The sequence below is a fragment of the Nuphar pumila genome, unplaced genomic scaffold, assembly GCF_984573655.1.
Source record: "Nuphar pumila unplaced genomic scaffold, dmNupPumi1.hap1.1 HAP1_SCAFFOLD_586, whole genome shotgun sequence".
Classification (NCBI taxonomy): domain Eukaryota; kingdom Viridiplantae; phylum Streptophyta; class Magnoliopsida; order Nymphaeales; family Nymphaeaceae; genus Nuphar; species Nuphar pumila.
Window position 1 is genome coordinate 1 of NW_028323407.1, and position 23,442 is coordinate 23,442.

General features: G+C 52.0%; 2 protein-coding genes across 2 annotated transcripts; one reads left to right on the top strand and one right to left on the bottom strand.

Annotated features, from left to right (window-relative positions):
* Positions 1-3,228: 3,228 nt before the first annotated feature.
* LOC149810008 (uncharacterized) lies at positions 3,229-8,857 on the bottom strand. Its single transcript, XM_089994468.1, has 12 exons — positions 8,813-8,857; positions 8,620-8,700; positions 8,149-8,235; positions 7,712-7,885; positions 6,784-7,033; positions 6,048-6,378; positions 5,366-5,655; positions 4,850-5,214; positions 4,622-4,721; positions 4,081-4,520; positions 3,909-3,998; positions 3,229-3,810 (listed from the first exon to the last, which is right to left on the bottom strand). The coding sequence occupies exons 1-12, from the start codon at positions 8,855-8,857 to the stop codon at positions 3,229-3,231; spliced, it is 2,835 nt and encodes a 944-aa protein (XP_089850594.1).
* Positions 8,858-21,854: 12,997 nt separating this feature from the next.
* On the top strand, positions 21,855-23,077 carry LOC149810009 (uncharacterized). Its single transcript, XM_089994469.1, has 2 exons — positions 21,855-21,936; positions 22,653-23,077. The coding sequence occupies exons 1-2, from the start codon at positions 21,855-21,857 to the stop codon at positions 23,075-23,077; spliced, it is 507 nt and encodes a 168-aa protein (XP_089850595.1).
* Positions 23,078-23,442: the final 365 nt, after the last annotated feature.

Consider the following 23,442-nt stretch of genomic DNA (forward strand, 5'->3'; position numbering starts at 1 on the left):
GTTGTCTACTGACGTTTGTGGCGGCTTCATCTCTACTGAAGGGGTAAATGCGTTTCTAGTGCGCCATAGGGTTAGACGTGTATGCACCCTAGAATTTCCTGTAGACACTTTCGTGAAACTTTCTCGCGGGCGACTCACGTGCAAAGACGACCCGCCGCAAGTGCGCGATAGCATATCTAGCTTAAGTCTCGCAAGTGCTGCAGAAGCGGCCCTCAGAATGCAAGTAACGATGATGAAGAGGACATCAAAATGGATGCTTGCGTCACTCGCGCATTTTTACCATAAAAGTGAAAAATGCGCAAAGCCAGTTGAGCCATAATAGTCAAAGTACTTGCCAATGCCTGCGAGTTGCGTAAACGGTGTACACAGGAAACTGGCGTAACCTCAGCAAATCTATCTCGACACAACCCTAGCATTGTTCTTGCACATTCCGTAGACTTTCTAGGACCAGACCTAGTCAGACTGCCAGTCGACAACGCTGGCGACATCCATAACAGATTAAGTCTTGACTCTCTTCGCGAGCCCCTCCGCACTGCTGCTTTTCCGCTTCCCGACAGCCTTGACGTTCTTGGCAGGCGAACCTCCTGACGAGTCCAAACCCGCGCCTGCTTTTGAGGCAGGGGTCGCATTTGCGGAGCCCTTCGCTTGGGCAACTTTGGAGCTGTCAAGCACCTTGTTGAGGCACTGCAACTGCGTGGCACACTTTGCGGGAAGCCCCTCCATCGAGAGCCCATGACGAATGGCGCCTCGAAGCTGCTTCACGCCATCTTCGCCGATGCAAGCAGCGATGTTCCCCTTGCCATGCAGCAGATGGAGGCTCTCGAGGCAGCTGGCGGCGTGCTTCAGTGCCTCGGCCCAACGTGGCGGCTTTGAGAAGCCCCCAGGAGCGATCCCGCATAACACTTTGACCGTCGCCGGCGCACAAGCCTTTGCTGATTCCAGAGCGGCGCTCTTGTCGAGCCCAGGTTGCCGCAAGCACAAGGCGCAGCACTTCAGGGCTTCAATCTTGAGAAATTCGGTACGCGCGGTGAGCGCTTTCTCGAGTAAAATGGGCAGGAGCCTGTGTGAGATCTGGCAGTGCTTGAGGAGATCAGCGATCGTTGATTGGCCCCAGTGTGTCTTTTTCTTCTCAAACACCTCCGTCACGATGTCCGTCACTTGCTGTGTCACCAGCGCACGCGCCACGTCGCTGCCGTTGTTGGCTGCTGCAAGAACGCTTCGTAGCAACATCGCGTAGCACTTTGACGCCACGGTACGAACATTTTGATCCTTCTCTCGAGCCGCAAAGTACAGCACCTTGGCCATGATGATCTGAACGAGACACTCACAGCTTGTTACATAGACAGCTTAAAACCACTTCTGCTCAAAAGCAGCACACAACCTTGCACTTACACAGCGACACCCCCCCCAAAGGAAAGGCCAGCAGTTGGGACAATGATGCCTGCCTTGAAGCCCTGCCCTTCAAATGAGGCAACACACTGTGAGTACGACGGCAAATCATAGAATTGCGTCTACACACGCCGATGCCGAGTTCGCATAATGCTTGGTGATGAATCCATCCTTGTGAACCACGCACGCAGCTCTAAAAATGCAAAAGGTGCATGTGCTGATGCAAAGTTGCAACATATTTAGCCGCCACCATCTGCAGTGGTTTGAACATGCCGCAATGTGCCAACATGGCATCGGCAAGAACGGCATGTATGACACCAGTCTTCACATGAGAGGGAGACTCAACAACGCACTGCCTGCGATAGCTCGTATTCAAGCTACAGTAACAGTCCAGCCCTTCCCTCACCCTATGATAGGCGTTAGGATAGTATACTACGTCGCTTGCAGACTTGACTAACGCATTCCAGCAGCACTGTCATTGCACATTGCAGGAAATCTGACAGTATACCCCTGGAGCGGAACACCAAGTGCGTATGTGCGAAAGTTGGACGGATGTTGCGAACAAGCAAAAGGCATACCTGCAGCGGCACATCCTGTGCTGTCTCAAGGGAGGGGAGGCCGAGGTCGGCGCCCAGAGCAGGCCGTGAGGTAGCAAGCTTCTGCAGGATGACATTTTTCAGGCGGTCTGCGAGGGGCTTGTAGCCAGATGGACGCAGCGCAACGCGCAAAGCACGCAGCATGGGCAGCACGCTGAGCAACAGCAGCTCGCTGCGGTTCTGCCTCTTCATCCACATGTCCAGCAGCGATAGCACACGCAGCTGGAAGTTCTGAAGCGCCTCCGTCTGAGCTTTGGCATCCTGCAACGGAGATTGCCTTCTCGCATCATTCTGACTTCAACACAACATCCCCCTCCCCCACCCGCTCGGCTTCCCTTGTCGGCACGTGTCCAGTTGGAAATGGTGGCGTTAGCAAGATACATCCTCTTTGTTGAATTCGGAGGATGCGACAAATGCAGCCTGTTGCAATGCATGCACGTGAACAACTTCGCAGCCCCGTAAGCCAGACTTGATTCTCGTGCACGTTGCATACAGTACGAGTTTGCAAAATGACTCATGACTCCTGAGCCGTTTGCTGGATTTGCTCGGTGGTGGCAAGAGCCAATGATGCGCCCTCTGAAGGATTTCAAACGAAACCAAACGAAGCCACACTTCTCGTTCGCATCGAGTTCAAGCATGTCAACATAAGCCATCCGTCATCACAGCATGATAGCCAACTTGCGACATTCTGCTCATGTCATGGAAGTTCCAAGCCATCACCATGAGTCACCCCAAGGCCTATCCACGCACCTGCTTGCCGGCCCTTAGGCTCTTGAAATACTCCGCCAGCTTGCCGTCCATCCGGAACATGGCTTCATCGTCCAGCCCGTCATCTGATTCAGCATCCAAGCTGCCCGCAGCATTTGCAGTCGACACCACAGGTGCTGCCTCTGCTTCATCCTCCTCCATCTCACTGTCATCTTCCTCGCTCTCTTCATGCTCCTCTCCCTTGCCTTCCTCATTCTCCCCATCCATGTTGCTTTCGTCCTCAAACAGGTCGTCGCTCGCGGCTTGCTTGTCCACCCTGAGAATAATCTGCATCAGGCAGCGGAGGGTGTTTCAACATTCGGAACACGAATCGTCATGCGTAGAGGATTGCGAGCTTCAAGAGCTTGGTTCGATCTGCAAACATACACTTGCAGGAAACGGACAAGACGCCCGCTCACTAACAACAACGACAACAACAAGCAAGCATGAACGTACTCCAAAAACTATTTGACAATGCCTTGCAAACAGCATGCTTTCATGCACATGCTTCCATAGCATGTGACATGGCAGGATGCTGCGCTGTCTTGAGAGCTCGCACCTGAAGCAGGTCGTTCAGCGCCAGCGCGTTGACATTAGGGCAGAAGACGCGCCACACACCCTCCACAGCACTGCGGACGACCGACACCGGCACACAAGCCATGCTGTCCGCCAGCAGACTAAGCAGACACTCAGTGAGCTGATTGATCCATCCAACAGCCTGCAAAGATGCTCCGTTGACCCCCCCATTCCTGCCGTCCTCGTCACCGCTAGTGTCCTCGTCATCCTCCCCTCCAGGCGGCGGTGCGACGTCGAGGCTGAGCGCTGCGTTGAGGATGGGGTGCATGTCGGTGACGAGTATCTGCACGGAAGCGGCGCTATCCGCACATAGCATGAGCTCCATTAGCTCGAGGAGGTGCAGCATGGCCACGGCACCCGGCCGCTTCTCGTCTGCAGCTGCTTGGCACTCGCCAATCATCGTTAGCAGCAGCTGGCGTGCGCTGAGACTTTCCTCTCCGTCTTGCCACAACTTGACCTGCTTGCTCGGCAGCGTGGCTGTCTTGCGCACAAATGACACAACCTGCAAGACCACAAACATCTTCACGCAGTATGTGAGTCAACACTGTGCGGCAGTGTTAAAGAAAAGTGCAGAAGATACATCATGTTTACTCATGCAACCTCAAAGCAGCAAATGCCGACGAACGCAGAGTAAGTACCCGACATCAACAATACTTGCACACCATAGACTTCGGTTGGCAGTGCCCTTAGCTGACCAGGAATACATATGCTGGTTCGTGCTGTGACATCAACATCGCTCTCAATAAAAACAACAAACAAGGAGGATGCGCACCTGTGGCAAGAGCGTGGGCGGCGCGGGTGCTTTGTGTTGTAGGCCTGAGGCCTTTGCTTTCCCGCGCGCCTTTGCGTTGTGTACGTCTGGCGCACCATCTGTGTCAACGCCATTTTCTTCGACCTTTGGGATCATGCAGGGCAGGGTTTCCGTTGCGAGGACTGCAAGGCGTGCAATGGCAGCGTTCCGTACTGCGTCGCTGATTTCAACGCTGCACGCGGCAAAGCTGCTGACCTGAGGACACTTGGACTTGGAGGCTGCAGGCAGCACCGTAAAGAATGACACCAAGGATAGGAACTGCAGTGTGCTGAGAGCTAGCGCCTCGTCACACCCCGAGACCTTGAGGATGCTACACATCTGCCCCAGCGTCCAAAGCCGGTTGCTGTCCGCTGTACTCTGCCCGTCGTTGTCATCTTCGTCCATAGCGTCGTCTTCGTCTCCTGCAAACGGACCAGCTGACAGGTAAGCCCATGCGCTTCAAGTGCGGCCAGTAGCAAGCAAAAAGCGGTGCCGTTCAATTTCATAATACGTATGCCCAAACCAGCAGACCCATCTTGGTGTAACATGCGCAACCGCATGCAAGCTTGTGAATAAGAACTGCAGTTCTTGGAGTTGCCAATGTCCATGTGGAAGCTGTAGTGCTGCAAAACGACACATCATCATCATCGTGGCAGTATAATATCAGTGCAACGCGGGATCGCTATCAGGTGTGATTGCAGTAGTGTTGCATCAAAATCAATCATCATCGTCTTCAGATGATAATGGAGACTTCTCGAGCAGTGCTCTTAAAGGCAGCAGGCACTCGGCATGATCCCAGCAGGGAGGCCGTACTCTGTGTGGAAGGGAGCTCAGCTCGGAGGAAGGCCACCCTGAGCTGCTCGCTGTAAAGGCGAAGAGCCTTGATGTCGAGGGCAGCCTGAAACTTGGCAGCAGCCTTTGACTTGCTGATGCCATCAAACCCGGCTTTAGAATACTGTGCAAGTGCCAGAAGAGCCGCCAACCGCACCTCTGCATCACACACTCCAGGTTCAACAACAAAACTACCTAGTTCACGCTGTGCACGGTTGTTACGGTTCTGCGATTGGGTTGAAATGTCAGATCCTATACATATCAATACTATGCTGAGGTAGATGTCTTGAGTACAAAACAGAACAGAACGTTAATATACTTTCAGCCTCCCCTTGCGCTGGAGCTGGTACTATAGAGCACCCTGACAGTAATCAAATTCTTCTTGAGGCAAATCAGCTCAGAGGAGGCCTGTCTTTCCTCGCCTGGCACTACGCACCTGCTGCGTCCGGAGCGTTTTCATCCTGCTGTTTGCTGGCCCATCCCAGCAAGCGGTCCACAGACTTTTGGGCGCCCTTGTGCAGGTACGAGCCCTTCTCCTTCAGACTGTTAGACAGGCAGCGGAGGAAGCGTGGCGAAAACACCTGGGGCACGTCGGCCGCCGTCAGATGGGGCAGCAGAATGCAAAAGAGCTGAAAACCGAGCGCTTTGCGCTCGTGTGAGCTCGACATCAAGTTCTCCTCGACCACGGTGCTCCACAGTGCAGCTAGCTGGCCTTGCCCAATCCTCCTGCGAGCACACAACCAGTGATTGCAATGAAAAGGTGTTCTTGCATTTTACAATGTGCAGTCAACAACGCCGATTCCGCTCTCGACAGTCTGATCTCCCTTTCCTTAGTAAGCATTTGCGCGCTATCCAATTTTGGAGCTTTCTGTGCGGCAATTCTGTCACTCTGGCGTGCACGCCAAGCAAGTAATAAAGAAGGCCTTCCTGCTCCTGAAAGCGGACACTGTTGCTGCAAGTGCAGCCAATTATGTGTCGGAGACTGCCACACATGATGCAAAGCACAAGCAGGTGCTCAGTGGAACAGAACACTTTAAAGAAAACGATATTGAATAAAATGATGGAAAATAACAGTTTGTTGGAGATTGATCTTATGGCCGATTGCTTGGTATACACACCTGCCGCAGCGCTTGGTGTCAGTCGCCTCAGTGGCATCTGGAGTGTCAACAGCAAAGCCAGGCAGCATGAGCGCCAGCAGGTGGCGCCAGACGCTGTGCACGCGAGGGTGGGTGCCGCTGCTGTTCTTGAGCGCCTCCACGACGTTGGGCAGGTGCGTGTGGCTGACAAAGGCGGCGGCTGCAGCAGCGTCCTCGTCGCCGTACTGCCCTGCGAACACTCGCGCGGATGGCACAACGCCTTTCGGCAGCAACGCGCACTCTGCGAGCACCTGCGGGGGCAGGTGGGGCCACAGGCGCAATGCCAGCAATAGTGCCTCTGGAGAAGCCTCACCTGCATGCCCAACCACATCCGCCCAATTTAATCAGATGCGTCGTAAACGATGTCCCCGCACACGATGCACTCCTTGAGAGCGTACACGAGCGTACATCCCTAGAAAACTTGCATGTATGTATGTATCATGACATGATGCCGATGTATCTTTTTGCAACACTACCGCATCCACATGGACATTGGCAACTCCAAGAACTACTTGGGAATTATCATCACATAGATAAGAGTAAGAGCTAGTCGGCGCAGGCCAAAAGCAACCACAAGGATTCACATTTGAGGCAGTATGTATCGTGTACTATGATGGGATCACATGCGGCATGTATGCCTGCATCAGGACAGGGCAATCTCAAGCATACCAGATAGGTATGTGAAATGCAGAACACCAGCAGAGGGGAAAGCACGCACGAGGTTGCACAGTCAGAAGCGACTTGAGATCAGGCGAGCCCTCAATGAGTGCTGCTCGAAGGCCATCGTCCAGCGAATCGCACAGGTCCAGCATAAGGGACACTGCAGCCTCGTTCATGAACGACCGTTGCCGCGCAATGCTGCTCAGCCCGCTCACCACATCCATCGCGCTTTGCAGCTCAGTCACGCGGCCGGCCCTGATCAGCGCCCCGTACACAAACAATCTCCCCAACAGGACATCTTTCCCATCCTGCAGCAAATGAATCATTTAACCCTCCCATTTAGAGGAAGACTCGAGGCAGTGCCTGGCGCCCTAGTGCGAAGTGCGCCCGGTCAGGCGCTACTCCTTGTCAGTCCATACATGAAGTTGCCTGGGTCTGTGTCGCGTTTCATGGAATGTAATCAGAAATACATTATCATTGTCAGAAACAGAGGGATGAGTGACTTTCTCTGTGGCGTATTCCTCCAAGTTGAAAGCATATCGTTTGCAAACGAATGCTGGCCTGCCAGGTATCACTCCTCTGAGCATGTGCGATGCACTCCAGTGTCGGCCTTCAGCAGCGATCTACATGAATGCATAGAGTTCCGGGGTGCTGAGAGAGCCAACGAGCATCTACCACATAGCTGAAAGCCAGACACCAGCAGCTTGCACAGCAGGTTCTGAAGTGTGAAGTTTTGGCACACAAGAGCGACAGACATATCAAGAAACCTTTGTGACCATACCATGAGAAACTAACTATCCTGAGACAGATTGGCTCTTCGTGCGTGCCTAGCCTAGCATGCACGGCCTGCCCAAAGTCAAAGACAGCTCAGGCTAGATCCCTTAACCGATTGTAACGACTGTATGCCGAGTATGCTGTTAACCGGCCACGTTGATGCCTTTCAACACACCAAGCATGTAGAGCAGCATGAGCAGCGGACAACGCACACTCCCCTTCATTGAGGCTGTATAGGCGAGGTGCTCGTCTGTCATCTTGATGACACCGTCGAGCTTGAGGGCAGGCTGAGCTGTTAGGAAAGCCGTCAGCGCTGTGGCAAATCCCTGTCTGGCCGCCATGCGCGCAGAGCCCATGCCCTTGACTAGCCGCTTGAGGGCGTACTCCTGCATAAATGAAACAATGAAACACACTCTCTGTGCCGTCCATTGCAAACGCCAGCGATGCATGCGAGTAGGAGACTGCACGAGAATGGAAACGGGTTCGAGGAGCAATAACAGGACTTCCCTCTGCTTGCCTGGGGCGCATTGCTCCGGCAGGTTTGTTCCTGTGCAGCTCTGGACAAGTCACATCGTGTATTGCTGTGAGTGATTGCGCTGCACTGAGCACATGTTGACAGGAAACTCAAGGCCCTGCTGCAGTGACGAACCTGCAACTGCGCGACTGCATTTGCATCCTCGGCCTCCTGCTTGGCAATTTGATCAACCAAAGTCTCCACGGCGGCTAGCCGCTTTTCCTGCAAAAATCACTCCTGCTCTGTTATGGACACATGGGGTCATGTCAAGTGCACTTGACGCCAGTTTGATACACATCATAAAGCCAATATGCCCGATCAAGAACTGGATATGTTGATTCATCGCATGACTGACTATGGTGCAACACGGCATAACCGTTACTAGGTAGACACAGACAGTGCAGATGTGCATATTCAGTTCCTCTCGTTTGATCAGCATGAGATGCTTTTCGCAAACTTGCTAACGAAGACAGGGTCAACCCTATAGAGTGTACCCAGCCCTTATTGCAAGCTATTGGCACAAACCACCGACAAGACACACCCCGTCCACCTCCGCCAGGTCCCAGAAACATTGAAGGACCTGCATGCACAGCACCAGTGACTCACTGTATGGCCAGCAAGATTGTGGTACGCGCATGCAAGGTATGCGATGACGATGAGCTGACGTTCGTAATTTAGCCACAACACCTACGACGAATGTTCAAATATAGTGATTTTATCATTCATCAATCAAAAGCAGAATGCATGATTGCACCGCCCAAGGATGCAGCACTCAGTGGCGACGGCACGCAGGCCACACCTTGCTGTCCAAGTCCCGAGCAGTGATAGTGTGCGTTTCGACCATGGTATCTGACATTGAGGGCTCAATAAAGGACGCAAGACGCAAGCACGCAGCAGCAGTGTATCCTGCTGCAGCAGCGGCAGCCGCAATCGCTCACAGTGCGACTACAAGCACAAGCACGACTTTTGTCCCCCGTACTATGATGCAAAGAAGTAGTCAAAATGTGCAAGCGGTTTCAGAAGCGTCTGAAGGTAAGCAAAGAGAGCTTGCCCTCAGCCTAGCAGGCACCTGGGCAAGCTATCCAAAAACTATCTACGATACCTAAAGCAAAGACATAATTTGCCAACGAGTTGGCAACTTAAGTGCAGGTCAGCGTTGGATATTGGCGAACAGCGCCAGAAGAAGGGGAAACAGCACACAGCAAAACATTAGGGAAGAAGTGCTGGCTGCGCCAGGTGTCGTGTATATTTTTCGGTGGGTCATCCATTGGACAGCAGCGAACGGGTTTGTGTCCCAATCTTCCATTTATGCAATCCTATTAAACTGATGAGCCTCATGCGACTCCTTACCCCTATGTTTGCAAGCCTGTCTCTACCAGGCGGCAAAGATACACCTACTGGTATACATAACGATATTGCTTGCATTACTATACCTGCAGTTGCTGTGGCGAACTTTTATATACATCATGTCCAAAACGAGCTTGATGGAAACGCAAATGAAATTCACTTCAATTTTCTAATAGTGCCCTTCAGGGAGCGATGAAGCTTCCGCGGGTGTGCGACAAGAGCCACCCTATTCAAGGCATTGCACACCCATGCCACGTAAGTCAGGGGCGGAACGTGCTTAAAGACATGAACTAGACAATATTCATACGTTGGTTGCGCATGTAGTCACAACGCTCGACAGTGGAACTGCGACGCGGCACTGCGCATTCGCCTCGTTCATGACGAGCTGCGTGCCACGTCAATTGTGCCCATGCGTTTTTGGGTTGCGTACTGTTCGTGCGTACATCGTACATCGTAGCTACGCGTATAATCACTACGTGAGTTTTTCCATGACGAAGCTGGGACCTAGTCAGCTATAATGAAGCTTCATTTTTGCCCGACAATGTACGTGAGCACGCCGCAACGAGTGAAGTGGCTAGTAATCGAGCGCCTTTGCATGGCATTTGTGCTTTTCATGTAGCTTTTCAATAAGCCGTGCTCATAGCATGTGAAGATAGCTCTCAGTAACTGACTTGATGCTGTCGTGCTTTTGACAAGAGTATATAATACTTGCGTTGTTGAGGTGCTCGCTCTTGTCGCCAGGACGCATCCGAATACGGCGTATATTTGTATACTATCAATCCAGATTGAGTTCACGGCTACGCGTGGCTTAGCGTCAGTTGTCAGGAGCTCAAGATGGGATGAAGCGCGTTGCGACCACCTGTGGTGCGTTGCCTTCCCTCCCTTTTGCGCTGGCATGATACATATTACATGGAAAAGACATCAGAAAAATTATTCGGAACATTGTGACCTACATACTTCTCGGTACGTGACTGGTGAGAACGTTTTCGATGTCTTGCAGTGCGCGTTTTATATCTTTGAAGTTGACGCTTGCGCATATTGTATGCAAGCCTTCTGACAATATGATCCCAAGTCACAGCTTTTACTTTACAAATGTTTCAATCCATTTTCATACACGACTTCAACATCTTGATGACGTCTATTTACGACCTGCTGTGTTGCCTGCACTTGCTATCTGCGTCACGTTATATACAACATGTCAGCACTTTGTGCCCTCGCGGCCCAACGAGGGCAACAGAGTGGTTGCCATGTCCCACTTTATAATCAACACTGTCTCGTTTCTTTGCGTGCCTTTGATGCGATCACGCTTGGCTCCGCACAGCCCTGTATGTGACGCGTTCAAGCACGGCTTACCTGAATCCGAGTTTCGAGGACAGCGAAACACATTGTGTGGGCTCCACCACAACTTCGACGTGCCATGAGGTATTTCAAAGCTCTGCGTGTGCATTTGTTAGATTGTGGGGAGCATGCAATGGGCTTTCCCTGCTCACGACAAGTTGTGAGATGCCACCGTGTCACTACGGATACATATGCATATGCCAGCCTAGATCAAAACCCAACGCTTGTGCAGATACTAAGACTCTTCTGCAATTGTCAACGATGGTATACCTATCAAGATTCGTTCACATTCTGCTCACAGGTTGATATATGCAGAGATGAAGCTCCACGGGTGTCACCAAACAAAGGGCAAGATACCCTGGCATTGGATCTTGAGCTTTATGATTCTGACCACATCCGCCATAACCGAGGTTCACTCCGCTTGTGATGCAAACAACCCCGCAAAAGTCTCCCTCTGCACCTGGCGCACCTCAAACCAGCCGCGCCAGCTGCTGGAGTCAAGCTGTGAAAGTGTCGTGCTGAGGTTCAAGAAAGGGGTGGATCTGCGAGATGTCGCGCAGTTCTGCAAGGACATTCGAACGCCAGCCGAAAGCATGCTTCCTCCTGATCAAAGGACGGAGTGCACGGAGACTCTACTCACAGCTTTACAGCCTTCATACGGGGTCACCATGACACTCTGTGACGCCGGGCTTCAACGCATCACAGCACCAGCAACACCCACTGACACACAGCTGGCAGGCGTGGTGGAGGAAATCTCATCCGGCACACTGAGTGTGACAGATATCACGCTTTCGGATGAGGCCGCAATCAAAGAAATGGCACTCAGTGACGTGCCAGAGCCTTCCTGGGCGTTGGACAGGCTAGATCAGGAGACTCTGCCGCTCGACGGCAACTTCGAGACTGGTTCCCAGTCAGGCGAGGGTGTGACGATTTACGTCATGGACACCGGCGTGCTGAGCGTCCATGACGAATTTAGAAACCCTATCACAGGCGTTTCTCGTGTCATAGATGTTTTCCCTGCTGCCACTAACCCACAGAAGAATCTGGGGCCGTCTGGTAAGGATTGCCATGGGCACGGAACGCACGTCGCATCCTTGGCTGCTGGGTCAAAACACGGCGTTGCCCGGAACGCAACAATTAAGTCCATGCGCATTCTGGAATGCACAGGCTCTGCCCCTGTTGCACGTGTTGTTGCTGGCTTGGAGTGGCTGGCGGTGAACGCACAGAGGCCCAGTATTGCCTTGCTTGCGGTTGGCCAACCAGGGATCTTGCCTGCGCTGGATGATGCAGTTGACAGGTATGCACTCGTGCTCCTGGATCCGTGTGAAAACTCCAGAGAGGGGCAAAAGAACAGCTCAGACCAACTCGGCGAGATCAGCTCAAGCACACACGAACACTGCACAGCTTCAGGGTGAGATAATTGCCTTCATTGTGGTCCCAAAACATGGCCCAGAACTTGAGGCGCGGTTGTTATATCGGCATGCCCTGCTCCACCATTCGTGCTCATCAATGAATGCGTCCTCGCCTTGACACCCCGGCTGATGCTTGATTCGTCAGCGTACCAAATTACCATACATCTTGCCTATGGCCAGGTGGAGGCATAGCCGAAAATGTTCAATCAGGCGCTTGAACATCTTAGCATTATAACGTCAGCTGTGAGGATGTATTTCGAGCTAAGCAGTAGCTCGAAATTAACTCTGAGGCAAGTCTCGCGAGTTTCAGGGCGAGCATGCATTCCAAGCATGCATGCTAGCAGGGCAAGCAGGCGCATCACAGATGAGTCACAGGATCACTAATCGCAGACTACTTATAAACTAGAATACCCCAGTACAAGCACATAAACCTGCACTTTAGCTTATATATGTGTGCATGCGAGTGTGCACGTGCGTGTTGGGCCGCCTTAGTGCTGTCTCCCTTGTGACTTTTTTATCCCATGACTTCAATAGCTGCCAAGCCCTGTTCTCCCCAAAATTGCTGTACAACAGCTATGTCAAATGCTTTCCTCCAAACACTCCCGCCACGCCACCTGTGGCTTGATGCTCCTTATTCGTTCCTATCATTGAGCATCTGGCTTGCCCTTTGAACGAAGTGCAGCGCTTGGATTGACCTTGCACATGAATAACGCTGATCATCTACGATGCAGTGTGATCAAGATGGGTATCACAGTGGTGATAGCAGCCGGAAACAACGGTGGGGACGTGTGTAACTCATCACCTGCTCGAGTGGTGGGAGCGATCTCCGTTGCTGCATCAGACAAGGAGGACCGTCGCCTCTATGTCTCGGAGTTTGCAAGCAGCAACTACGGGCCATGCGTGGACATATTTGCGCCGGGGGAGCTTGTCACAGGGGCGTGGGGTACACAACCAAACACATACCGCGACATGACCGGCACTTCGCAAGCTGCCGCACTCGCAGCCGGCACAGCTGCTCTGCACCTTGGTGCCCGCCCAGACGCCCAACCCGACAGCATCTGGAAGGATATGCGGTCGGTAGCTGCCATCGGCCGTATTTCGGATGACTGGGATGCGACACAGTCAGACCTGCGCTTGCACACAAGCAACGTGCTATTGCAAGTAGGCACGCCTGCAGACATCGTGATGGAAGGAGGCATTCAACCTTCTAAGCACAAGCACCTGCATGTCGGCTTGTGGATTGCCATAGGTACGTGTCAACATAAACATGCTAATACATAAATCTGTTGCTATTTACCCCCCTGTTGCCATCACGAGCGTGCAGACACCAGACATTTGAGCAGGTCCGAGATAGGCTCACCTGCCACGTGAGCAGTTGCTTGAACAAATGCTTTCCAAAGCGGCCTCCGCGTAATCGATATATATCTCGCTATCTGTTGCTGCTGGTCTGCATACGGTGCTTCGGCATAGTCACAAAACACACACCAAGTCCTGGAATTTCAGTGGTGCCTGCCAGTACCGACACGCAGTTCTTGCATTGTTTGGTTTAGTTCAGACCGATCCTTTTCACTGCATACGGGCCTGAATGCATGCGAGCAGCGGGATTAACAGGCGGAATGATTGCAGGTCTTGCGCTGATAGTGGCGGGTATTGGGTTCATCGTGTTATTCTTTGTGGCGAGGGCACAAGGATGGCTGGAAGGTGCTGACAATGGCATCAAACCGCCATCGAAGTCAACAGAGGAAAATCCCTTCAGCGAGGGCTCGCCACCGCACTGCCGTGCAACGGCGAGTGTCATCGTCACTGTGCTATCTGACAAAGATGTGCCTCATCATTCAGAGGCTGGGCTGATCAGCTTCCCCTGCGTGAATGACCAGATGGAAGAAGGGACGGTTGGCACGCCCTCCCTAGGATCGCCGAATGCTGGCACAAGCGAAGGCTTCTCCTCCGCCCCTGCATCGTATCGCAGCTTGAATGACGCTCACGTGGCGATTTCCCCGGGGGGCGCCATCTCACCGCGAGCGCCTGGACTATCGCAACACACAGCCGGTTTAGCCTTCCAAGAGGCCGAGCTATCTCAAGACGACCCCGCAGACAGCTGCACAACTCCGGATTGCGGCGCCTCCCAGATCCCGAAGTCTCCTCAGCGCTTTTGTCCGGCAGCGCTCCACATCAGTGCCGCCCCTCTCCCCGGCTATCTCACTCTCGGCTATGGCTGGTCTCACTCAGGCTCTCAGATCCCCTGCACGCCCTCGACTTCCCGTGCTGGGCACGCCAATACACTGTGGGCAGCAGCAGAGGCCGCAACGCCCCCTTCCACAAAGAATTCCCAAGCGCTCATGACGCCAACTGCTCCAAAGAAAGCACCTCTGGCAGGTCCCACACCCTCCAAGGCTCTGTCTACCGATTCTCCGAGTGAAAGTATAGAGATGGTTCTGCTCGAAGATAAAGGCAGCGTGGAAGCCGACACAACGGCTCAGCTTTCTTGCAGGGAGGGCTGCACGCCGACTGCGCTTGGTATCAGGGTGGAAGGTGGAATGCCGACTGCGACAGAACTCGATGCTTTCGACAAATGCCTGGATACAAACAGCTGGGATGGTCTGATGCTGCCTGGCATTCCAAACTGCCAGGTGCCTGCAACCATGACAGGTGCGAGTTTGCATTCAGAGATGTATTAGACGGCGGCTGCCATTTCCAGTGCTTCGCCAGAATGGGTTCCGACCCCCATTATCGTCCCGGAATTCATGCACTCTTGGGCGTCTGGACCCTAGAATTGACAGGGTCTGGCGAACCACGGCCACTTTCTCCCACGAAGGTTTCCACAGCTCAGCAGCAAACTTGCAATGCGCAAGGCTCATGGGGCGCTTGCAAGCGCCCTGACATCGATGTCAAGTGATATACATTCCAAATTGTTCATAAGATCAGCTTTGTTCAAAGGCGACGTAGGCAACAGATAATGTGCCATTGGACGGCCTTAATATGAGCTCGTTACGAGAACTCTGTGCCAAATAAGCAATATCCGGCCTCGTTTTACCAAATGTACTAGACGTGCTTGACTGGTGATTCGCGGGTTTGTTACAGACAAGAAATGCTGCATTTGCTTGGATTTATCTCTTATGGATGTCCCATGGGCATACTATCGGTTTTCAAATGAAAGGCCTGCTGCCGGCGGCTCTGGCTGCATGCATGAAATGCAGCATGAAGTGCTTATGCTCTTGCCTGGCATAGCTATTTGACAAGCAGTCAGGGCAAGAGCGAGGCACAGGTGAAGAATGCGAGCAAGCTACGGTTCGCGCTTGCAAATGCTATAGAGTGTGCAGCTTGTGGTCTAGTAGCTGTACATAGAAAGTCTGGCGTCGCCCTTGTTAACGCCGCCTTTTTTGGGCTGTTGTGCTTGTGCTTGTTCTGTTTTGTTCATACATAGGAAGGAAATGAGCGCAGCCAACGCTGTCAGCTACAGACAGAGAAATGTGCCATGTAGGGTCTCAACATGGTAAGCGTACTAGATACAGCTGATGAATGGTATTTTTCAATACATACATGCTACATTTGAGTTGTTGTTGCCCTTTGCCTTGGTACGGAATGCCGTTTTGCAATGACCGCTATTTAGAAAGGACTGAATGCAAAAGGATTGTTAAGGTCTTGTAAGCAGAACGATTTGTCCGAGGATCAGGAACCTGGTGGCTAGGTCTACTACTCAGGATTTTGGATGGGCGCCGCAGTAGAGGCAGTGGCTGAGAGAATTCTTAAGAAATAACAGACTTGCAGAATGAAGATAATGTGCCCTGAACATTGCATTCTATCCTGTCACAATTTTACAGGTGTTCGTTCCCAAACCGCATTTGAAATTGCCAAAGTCCATGTGGATGCGGTGTTGTTGTAAAACAGTAAATCGTCATCATCAACATGCTCCTCGATCACCAGAACAGGTGTCTGAATGCCCAAAATGCGTCCTGCGTCACTGGCCAAATGGTTGTAACGGAGTGAAACCTCCTGGAGCAGCATCCTCCACTCGTAGTAGGAGCAAGATCGCTCCTCCAATCCTTGCCATTCATGTTGGCCAATCCGTCGAGTTTTTTGCTTTTGCTTGGACATCGTGCAAACCTTGCAGACTTTTTCCGGTCAACCACGGTTCTGCTTCATTAGGATTCATATTGCAAACCGCTTGCTGATATATTAGTCAGCGACAATCCAAACTATTCAAATCGTTCTTTGACTCGGAGCTTCAGCAATGTTGCAGGAAGGCAGGCAAGGAACTCATGAATACAAAAAGTCATTGCACACAAGCACATTGTGGCAAAACTCATAGATTATGCAACCCGGGAAATGCGTTGACCCTTAAGAGACAACATACTACTCGGATGAAAAGGAAGACAGTTGTCGGACAACACGCTGTTCGACAAAAGAAAGAATACTCTGAGCAACAGACCCCTCCGCAGAGCCAGTATGGCATTGGCAACATCGGATGTTTGTGGCACCAAGCATCAGGCATCGCTTGCCAGCTCCACGTCGTTGCTAGCAAGCCACGCCTTGATTCCGGCCATTGCGATTGCACCCTCACGCTTGCTGCCCTCTATCTCCTGACCGCCCCGGAACAAGACCAAAGTGGGAAGGCCATACACCTGCAAACGGCGGCATTGAGTCAGGCATCTGCACACACTGCAACCAACATACCTGGACAAACTCTTTCACTAGCTTTCATGCAGCCCGATTTGTGTCTCCGAAGAACCGTGCAAATCTTAATGATTGAACCACCAATGGTGTGGAGCCCATTCAAATAGGTGCGATGGTGTTGCAGTCATAAAGAGGTTGCCAATGTCCTTGTGGATGCGGTAGTGTTGTATAAAGATACATCATTACATCGCACAGAGAAAGAGCAAGCTACGGCTTAGGCCGAAAACAACCACATCAACACATTCGAAACATTACAGCTCATTGAACGTCGGCGGTCGGGACAGGCAAGCCTGTCATGAACGCGCGGCCGCTCGCACGAGCCAGAACTTGAAGAGAGCGCCGATACATCACACCATTGCCCCTACAAAGGCCGATGCTGAAGATACATCATCATCATAAACGGAAAGGGAGTTCCTGGCAGCTTGGGCGGATTTCAAACGGGTGCCATCCCTTGCACTGGCCCTAGCTCTGGATCCATGAGTGGACACCGTATTTGCGCTGCACAGGCACGCTGAGCCATTGTAACAGAAGAGCGTGGCATGCTTGCGATCTCACGACAGGCACCCCGAATGGTTTTGGGAGAAACTGTTGTTGCAGAAGTCTGCGGACATGCAAAGCGCTTGAAATTCAGCCCATAAAAATTTGCAGAAAGTCCAGCCACATCAAGCTGCTGTGATCGCTTCTGTGGAGCAATAGCGTCGACTAGTATGTTTTTGCCGTGCTTTGATTTCCCCTTTGGTGCCGGTTCTGTGAGGCACAGAAGCATGATCGGGTGCGCCTGAGAGCTCTCGATGCTGGGCACCATGTCGAACATTCCGCGCCGCATGCTGACATCATAAGAGCACACAAGAGGCCTTGAAAGACAGGGCTGTGGGCGAATCTTTCAAGGTCATAGGGTATCCAAGGGTATAATCGATGCACGTTGACCCAACTCAGCCCAGGAAGTCATCACCAGCGTAACTTTGCTCGAGCACGCTCCCCTGCACTGCCATTCCAAGGCAGTCGGCGAACAGGCCATCATCGAGCCACACCAAATTGGCATTACAGGTGCGTCACCAACAGCAAATGGAGCAAGGTGCTAACCTGCTCTTTACTGAAGTCAACCCACCAACACCGGGATGCTATTAGACACAACCGTCGAAGATGATCAAAATATCATGTTTGCAAGCAAATGAGAGTTCTGTTGGTCGCACCCCATACTTCTCCACCAGGTCGGGATTCGCATCGCATTCAACTTTGACTACCTTGATCGAATCTCCTCCCGCTGCCTGCAGCTTGTCCATCAGAGGCGCCATGAGCTTGCAGGGGCCGCACCAATCCGCCCAAAAGTCGACCACCACAGGCACATCTGACTGCACATGGCAATTCATCCTGTTAAGCTAATCAATCGGACATTGCAATGCGGGCGTTCAGAGAACACAGCCACCTGATAGTGACGATACGACGTTCATCAAAGGTCCAATACGCTGCAGGGCTGGATGCTAGTTCCTCTACGACGCAACTGCTGAGCATGCTGGGTGTCGCCCGGTGCGGTTGCATATCACTAGCATGTTCCGCCATGGAAATGGGTGCCAAATCCAGCCGTCCATCATCGACTCTTAGTTCAGAAGGCTACGGACACGCCTGGTGTACCCCACACTTCACCACCCGTGCCATAGGCCATGGCACGGGTGGAGCCCCAACCTGGCTGCTGACACGCACGAGCGTGCTGAAGAGTTGTCACACAACATGACGTACATGTGAGACTGGCGCTGCATTCCACTGCTGTGAAGAACCTTTCCATCATATCGAGCAGGACGATGGATCGAAAACCTCATGTGTTTCCACGACTGTACGGTCGAAGCGCATGACCACATGGCGCAGGTAGTCTGACGATAGCCCATGCTGCTATCGCGAGGTACCTCACCACCAAGCCCACGGAACATGGGCTGTAGAGTTCGTGCATGGCGTACAAATGCACAGATACGACATGTTTATTGGTCACCTGAGGCCAGCGGGGGTCGAAGCCTGAACAGTACATGAATGGGCGAGCATGATCAGGCATGACTGATGCTTTACTCGCAGTTTCAATCCAAATTATGTTTCAAGCGAGAATAAGCAACGGTTATGGGAGCACTCGTATCAAGCGCCAAACGAATCGGTGTTCGACGCATACCATGCATCGGGTACAGTTGATATGCCTCCGCAGGCAGAAGCAGAACCTTCTCGCCATCGTCATCAAATGACAAACCAAAACGTGGTTCCCTAGTGAGCTGTCATACTGTGATCGGGCTCAAGAGTTTGCGCTTCAGTCTACAGAAGTTTCCACCAAGGACGTCGCCAGGGCGACGACGTCTTCAAATCGGGGGAAGGTTTGACACTTTTGCATTAATGAATATGAACGTTGAAGTTGAGCCAAAATCAAGCCAGGCAAATGGACTCAACTCTCCCCCTGACACCTGTGACCCGACGACGCAGGAGTTCTGGAATGATCATGCAACAAAGTTTATGACATACCTTGAGAACTTCAGCATCGAAATTACTTTGATTGATTTCTGGAACACCGCAAACGGCAATGTGCCTCTGGTGACGCGTGCTGCGACCGCTTGAACTTCTGTACGCAGGTTTATGGCAGCCTGGGGTGGCAGCAACAAAAAGCACTTTGGACGAGGAAACATGCACGTGCATACAGCTTGGGGATTTAAACGCCATTTTAGGCACGAATTGACTTGACTGCCAGGCACCTAATGCGAGTGTCCTCAAGTCGTCCCTGTGTAAACCCTGTGGGCAGCTGATTTCACACGGATGTTGCTCGACTATACCCTGTCTGAAAGTAGTCTTCATTTACCAAGTTGAAAGCCATGGACAGCGTGAGCTGCAGACGATAGTACCCACAGGTCAGGTTTCTCTGGGGTCAGTGACTGGAGTCCTGTGCCACGCGCCAGATACCCGCAGATAGCCGGGCATCCGATATTCAACAGAAACCTACGGTCAGTGGAGAACTCCTGTTGTGAGGGACAGGATCTTCACGTTAGTACATGTTGAGTCGTGTTCTCGCCCTGCGTGCATGAAGGTCGTAGCGTTTTGCCAGAAGCCCTCTTTCCCTATCTGCGTTTGAGAAGACCACACACCGTCTTGGGTATCTCTCTGCTGCTTCCTTTCCTTGGTTCTTTTATCATTCAGGCATGAGTTCTCAAGGAGTTGGTGGATGCGAGAAGGTGTGCCTTTCCCCTGTAGAGCGCTGCACCGAGTCGACACTAAACGAAATATACGTCGACATCGCATGGGGATCAAGACACCCACAAGCGTTATCATGAGCAACAGAAACATGATCATGCCTTTAGTCCTCATGCGCTCGATGCTTAGGGCATGTTGTACAGGTGTACCCTGGTGTTCCAAGGGTCACAGTCGCAAGTTACATTTGGGAACTGCATGACATGCTGCCAATATGCATTCTTGTGGTGCTGCAGGTGATTGCGAGGCTCGAGGCTAGGGTGCAGGAAGGTAACTACTATGAGGCTCAGCAGATGTACAAATCCACTTATCACCGGTTCAAAGCCAAGCAGAAGATGGACGACGCCTTTGCTGTTCTGAAGGTGGGCTCGAGATTGGAAATCCATGATGCAACGTAGGTGATGTGCATATCGGCAGTGATGTTCAATGACATCCATGATGCACTCACCCTCCCAACTTGATGGCTGTGAGGTGCAGGCAGGGTCACGACTGCAGCTGCAGCACTCTCAAATCACATGTGGGTCAGAGCTGCTACGTTTGCTGTTAGAGGTGCGGGAACAACCTCCATCTGACATGTGCTGCAGTGATGTCAACAGCAACTGTACCTTTGTCAAGTGACCAACACATGGCTCATAATGATGTCAACATGCCACTGCAATCAATGTATGTTTGAGTGAAATGGGCCTTTCACGATATATGTCTGCATTGACAAGGAGGGATCATTGCGTGGAGCGGAGGTCTGCAAGGTTTCCCGTTGGGGCTGTACAACAGCGTGAAGTTGGCTGCCATCAGCACATAAGACAATTAGACATCATCAACTAACATTCAGGTTACCAGACATACACGCTGGTACATGCTTATTCCCCATGCTTGTTGTGTTCCGGTCTTGCAGCCCTATGAGCACAGGCATGCTCGACAAGGCGTGCTACCATAGCCATCAACCAAGGCTACCTGCCCTTTTGCATTTTATGTTACCTCATATGGGGCATTTATTTTATGGTTTGGACGTACCACGTTTTCCAGGGCATGATTGATATGACAAGCAGAGAATTGCAGGGGTACTTGGAGCAGCTGCTGGACGCTGATGCCGTGCGGCTCCAGGATGTCTGCGAGTTGCTCTCAATGTTCCACACAACCGAAAACGCAGATATCAGCGGTGACGAAACTGTCTTGGAGCTGAGACGAACGGTGGGTGCAGCAGCGAAGTGGTGCTCCAAGTGCGTGTCTGCTCGTCTCTGTGGCCCTAGCCCCACCCCAAAGCAGCACCACCGGTGTGCTGCAGAAAGACGTTCATCCCACTGGTTTCCACAAGCACTGTTTAACTTCTGTTTGCTGACTCCATTCGATTGCATTCCACAAAAAGCATTTAGCTCCCGTTCCCTGATTTGAGCTGCCTTCAAGAGAAGGCGGCCGGGACTCCAAACGACTTGAACTTGATGTTGAACGTCGTCATGGTGACTTGCATCTATCTGCCTTGCATCAGAGTCTAGGAAATGTCTGCCTCTCATGAAGTTGAGGAGCCTGAAGACTGCCGGCTTTGACATCGTTGTCTGCATTGAAGAGTTTGCCATGGAGAGGTTGATTGAGCGCACGACTGCCCGGCAGGGGCGTCGCACGACTGTCAACCAGGGACATTGCACGACTGTCCAGCAGGCTCGTTGCTTGACTATCCAGCATGGACGTCGCACGACTGTCCAGCAGGGACGTTGCATGACTATCCAGCAGGAGCTGGCAGCTTGGGGGCCTGTGCGAGCACACTGCCTCGAGGGTGTGGTGTGACATGAGTGTGAGAAGCCGTGCAGGTGTGGTGATCGCAGTGCAACCCGGAAACTATTTGGCACAGCTGGGAGGACAATTATGGCGGTGTTGGGTTGGCGCGGACTTGGAGTTGCTACTCAGTACTACAGCCTTTCGGACGATATGTCTGGCCTGGCAGCTGGTACGCAATCACTCCTTCGAGGCTTCAGCGTACCATGGCAGTGTGGTCTCTTATGATGATCTATCTCGTTACATCACTACTGTGCCTCATGGAATGTCACAATGTGCCAGTGCAACATGGGAAGCCTTCAGGGCGTGTGCCACTAGGGGGGTTTCGTTTAGGCCCCGGGGAAGGAAAGCACAGCTGCCTAAGTAAGTTGTCACCTTGCATTGTCATGTTTCCTTCTGCCGGTGATTCTTGGTTTGCGAGTACTCTGTGGAATGGCGTGTGATTGTTTATGAAGCATCGGTGACAGCATTTCGAGCGCATGCAGCAAGCATCTCCACACTTCAAATTCTCCTGTCAATCATCTCGATCCTCATCCAATATTGAGTGTGCCATGTGGATGCGGTAGTGTTGTAAACAAATACATCATCAATGACAGGTGCATTTGTGGAGAGTGCATCCTTTGACGCGCTTGTCTCGTAGGTTTCGTCTTGATTCCTGTTTTTCGGTGATGTCATGTGCCCGTGAGTGCTTGTTTGTGTCAAGCCAGTGGCAACAACAATGCTACAAGCAGCTCCTGTAGTAAAGTGAATGCTTCGTCTTGCAATGCAAAATGCTCGACATGTGTGGAGTACTAGAGGTCAGTTTGTTACGCATCTAGCAGTTGGATGACTCATAGTGGACAGTGTGAACACTGTGTTTTGCGTTGGTCAAGCGCCATTTTCATTCAGGGCACTGCACTGCCAACGCCATCGTCATTTTGATTTTGTATGCAGCGGTGAAGCTGGGCATGGGGCAAGGGCGGCCTGAGGAAGCGGATTTGTTTATGGCACGAGCTGTGCTGCAAGTGCTCGCCGTGGCGCGAAAGGAGACCATTGTTACTCAACTCGACCTGGCACATGAGCTTTGGAGCTCCTTACCGCACACGTCTGGCAAGCCGTTGGAACATTTTGTTGACTTTCTGCTTGTTGCGCTCGGCAAGCTGTCGCAGCCGCTGTTTGATCTGTTGTTTGCTAAGTATCAGGAGGCCCTCAAGCGGGACGATTTTTTGTGGAGCCTCGTTGACCGCATTGGGGCTGTTTTCTTTGGCCGAGCGGATTCTGGAGGAGGATTGGAGAAGCTGCTTGGCAGCTTGTTTGGTGGTTTGGAGTCTTGAGAACAAAGTGTTGCCTGTACGATGTCTAGAGACTCTTACAGGCACTTTGTAAATGTAAGGTTGCAGCTGTGTAACCATGCAATGCGTTTGGTTGCGTCACGTGCCTGTCGCTGTTACATGCAATTTCAACCCCAAGCGCTGTGTTTATGAATAAGCACAGCATCATATCGACGCTCAAATCACCACAGGTACAATGTTGTACATTGAAATCACGGCTTGAGCCTACCGAAAAAATGTCGACTTCAGTCGTTGCCCTTGCTTTCAACATAAATAGCATCTATGGTAAGAGGCGCAGATCCATAGCGGATGCAGCAAGTGATGCTGGGTTGATTTCCAGCGGCCTACACCAGCGGCCTTTACTGAAA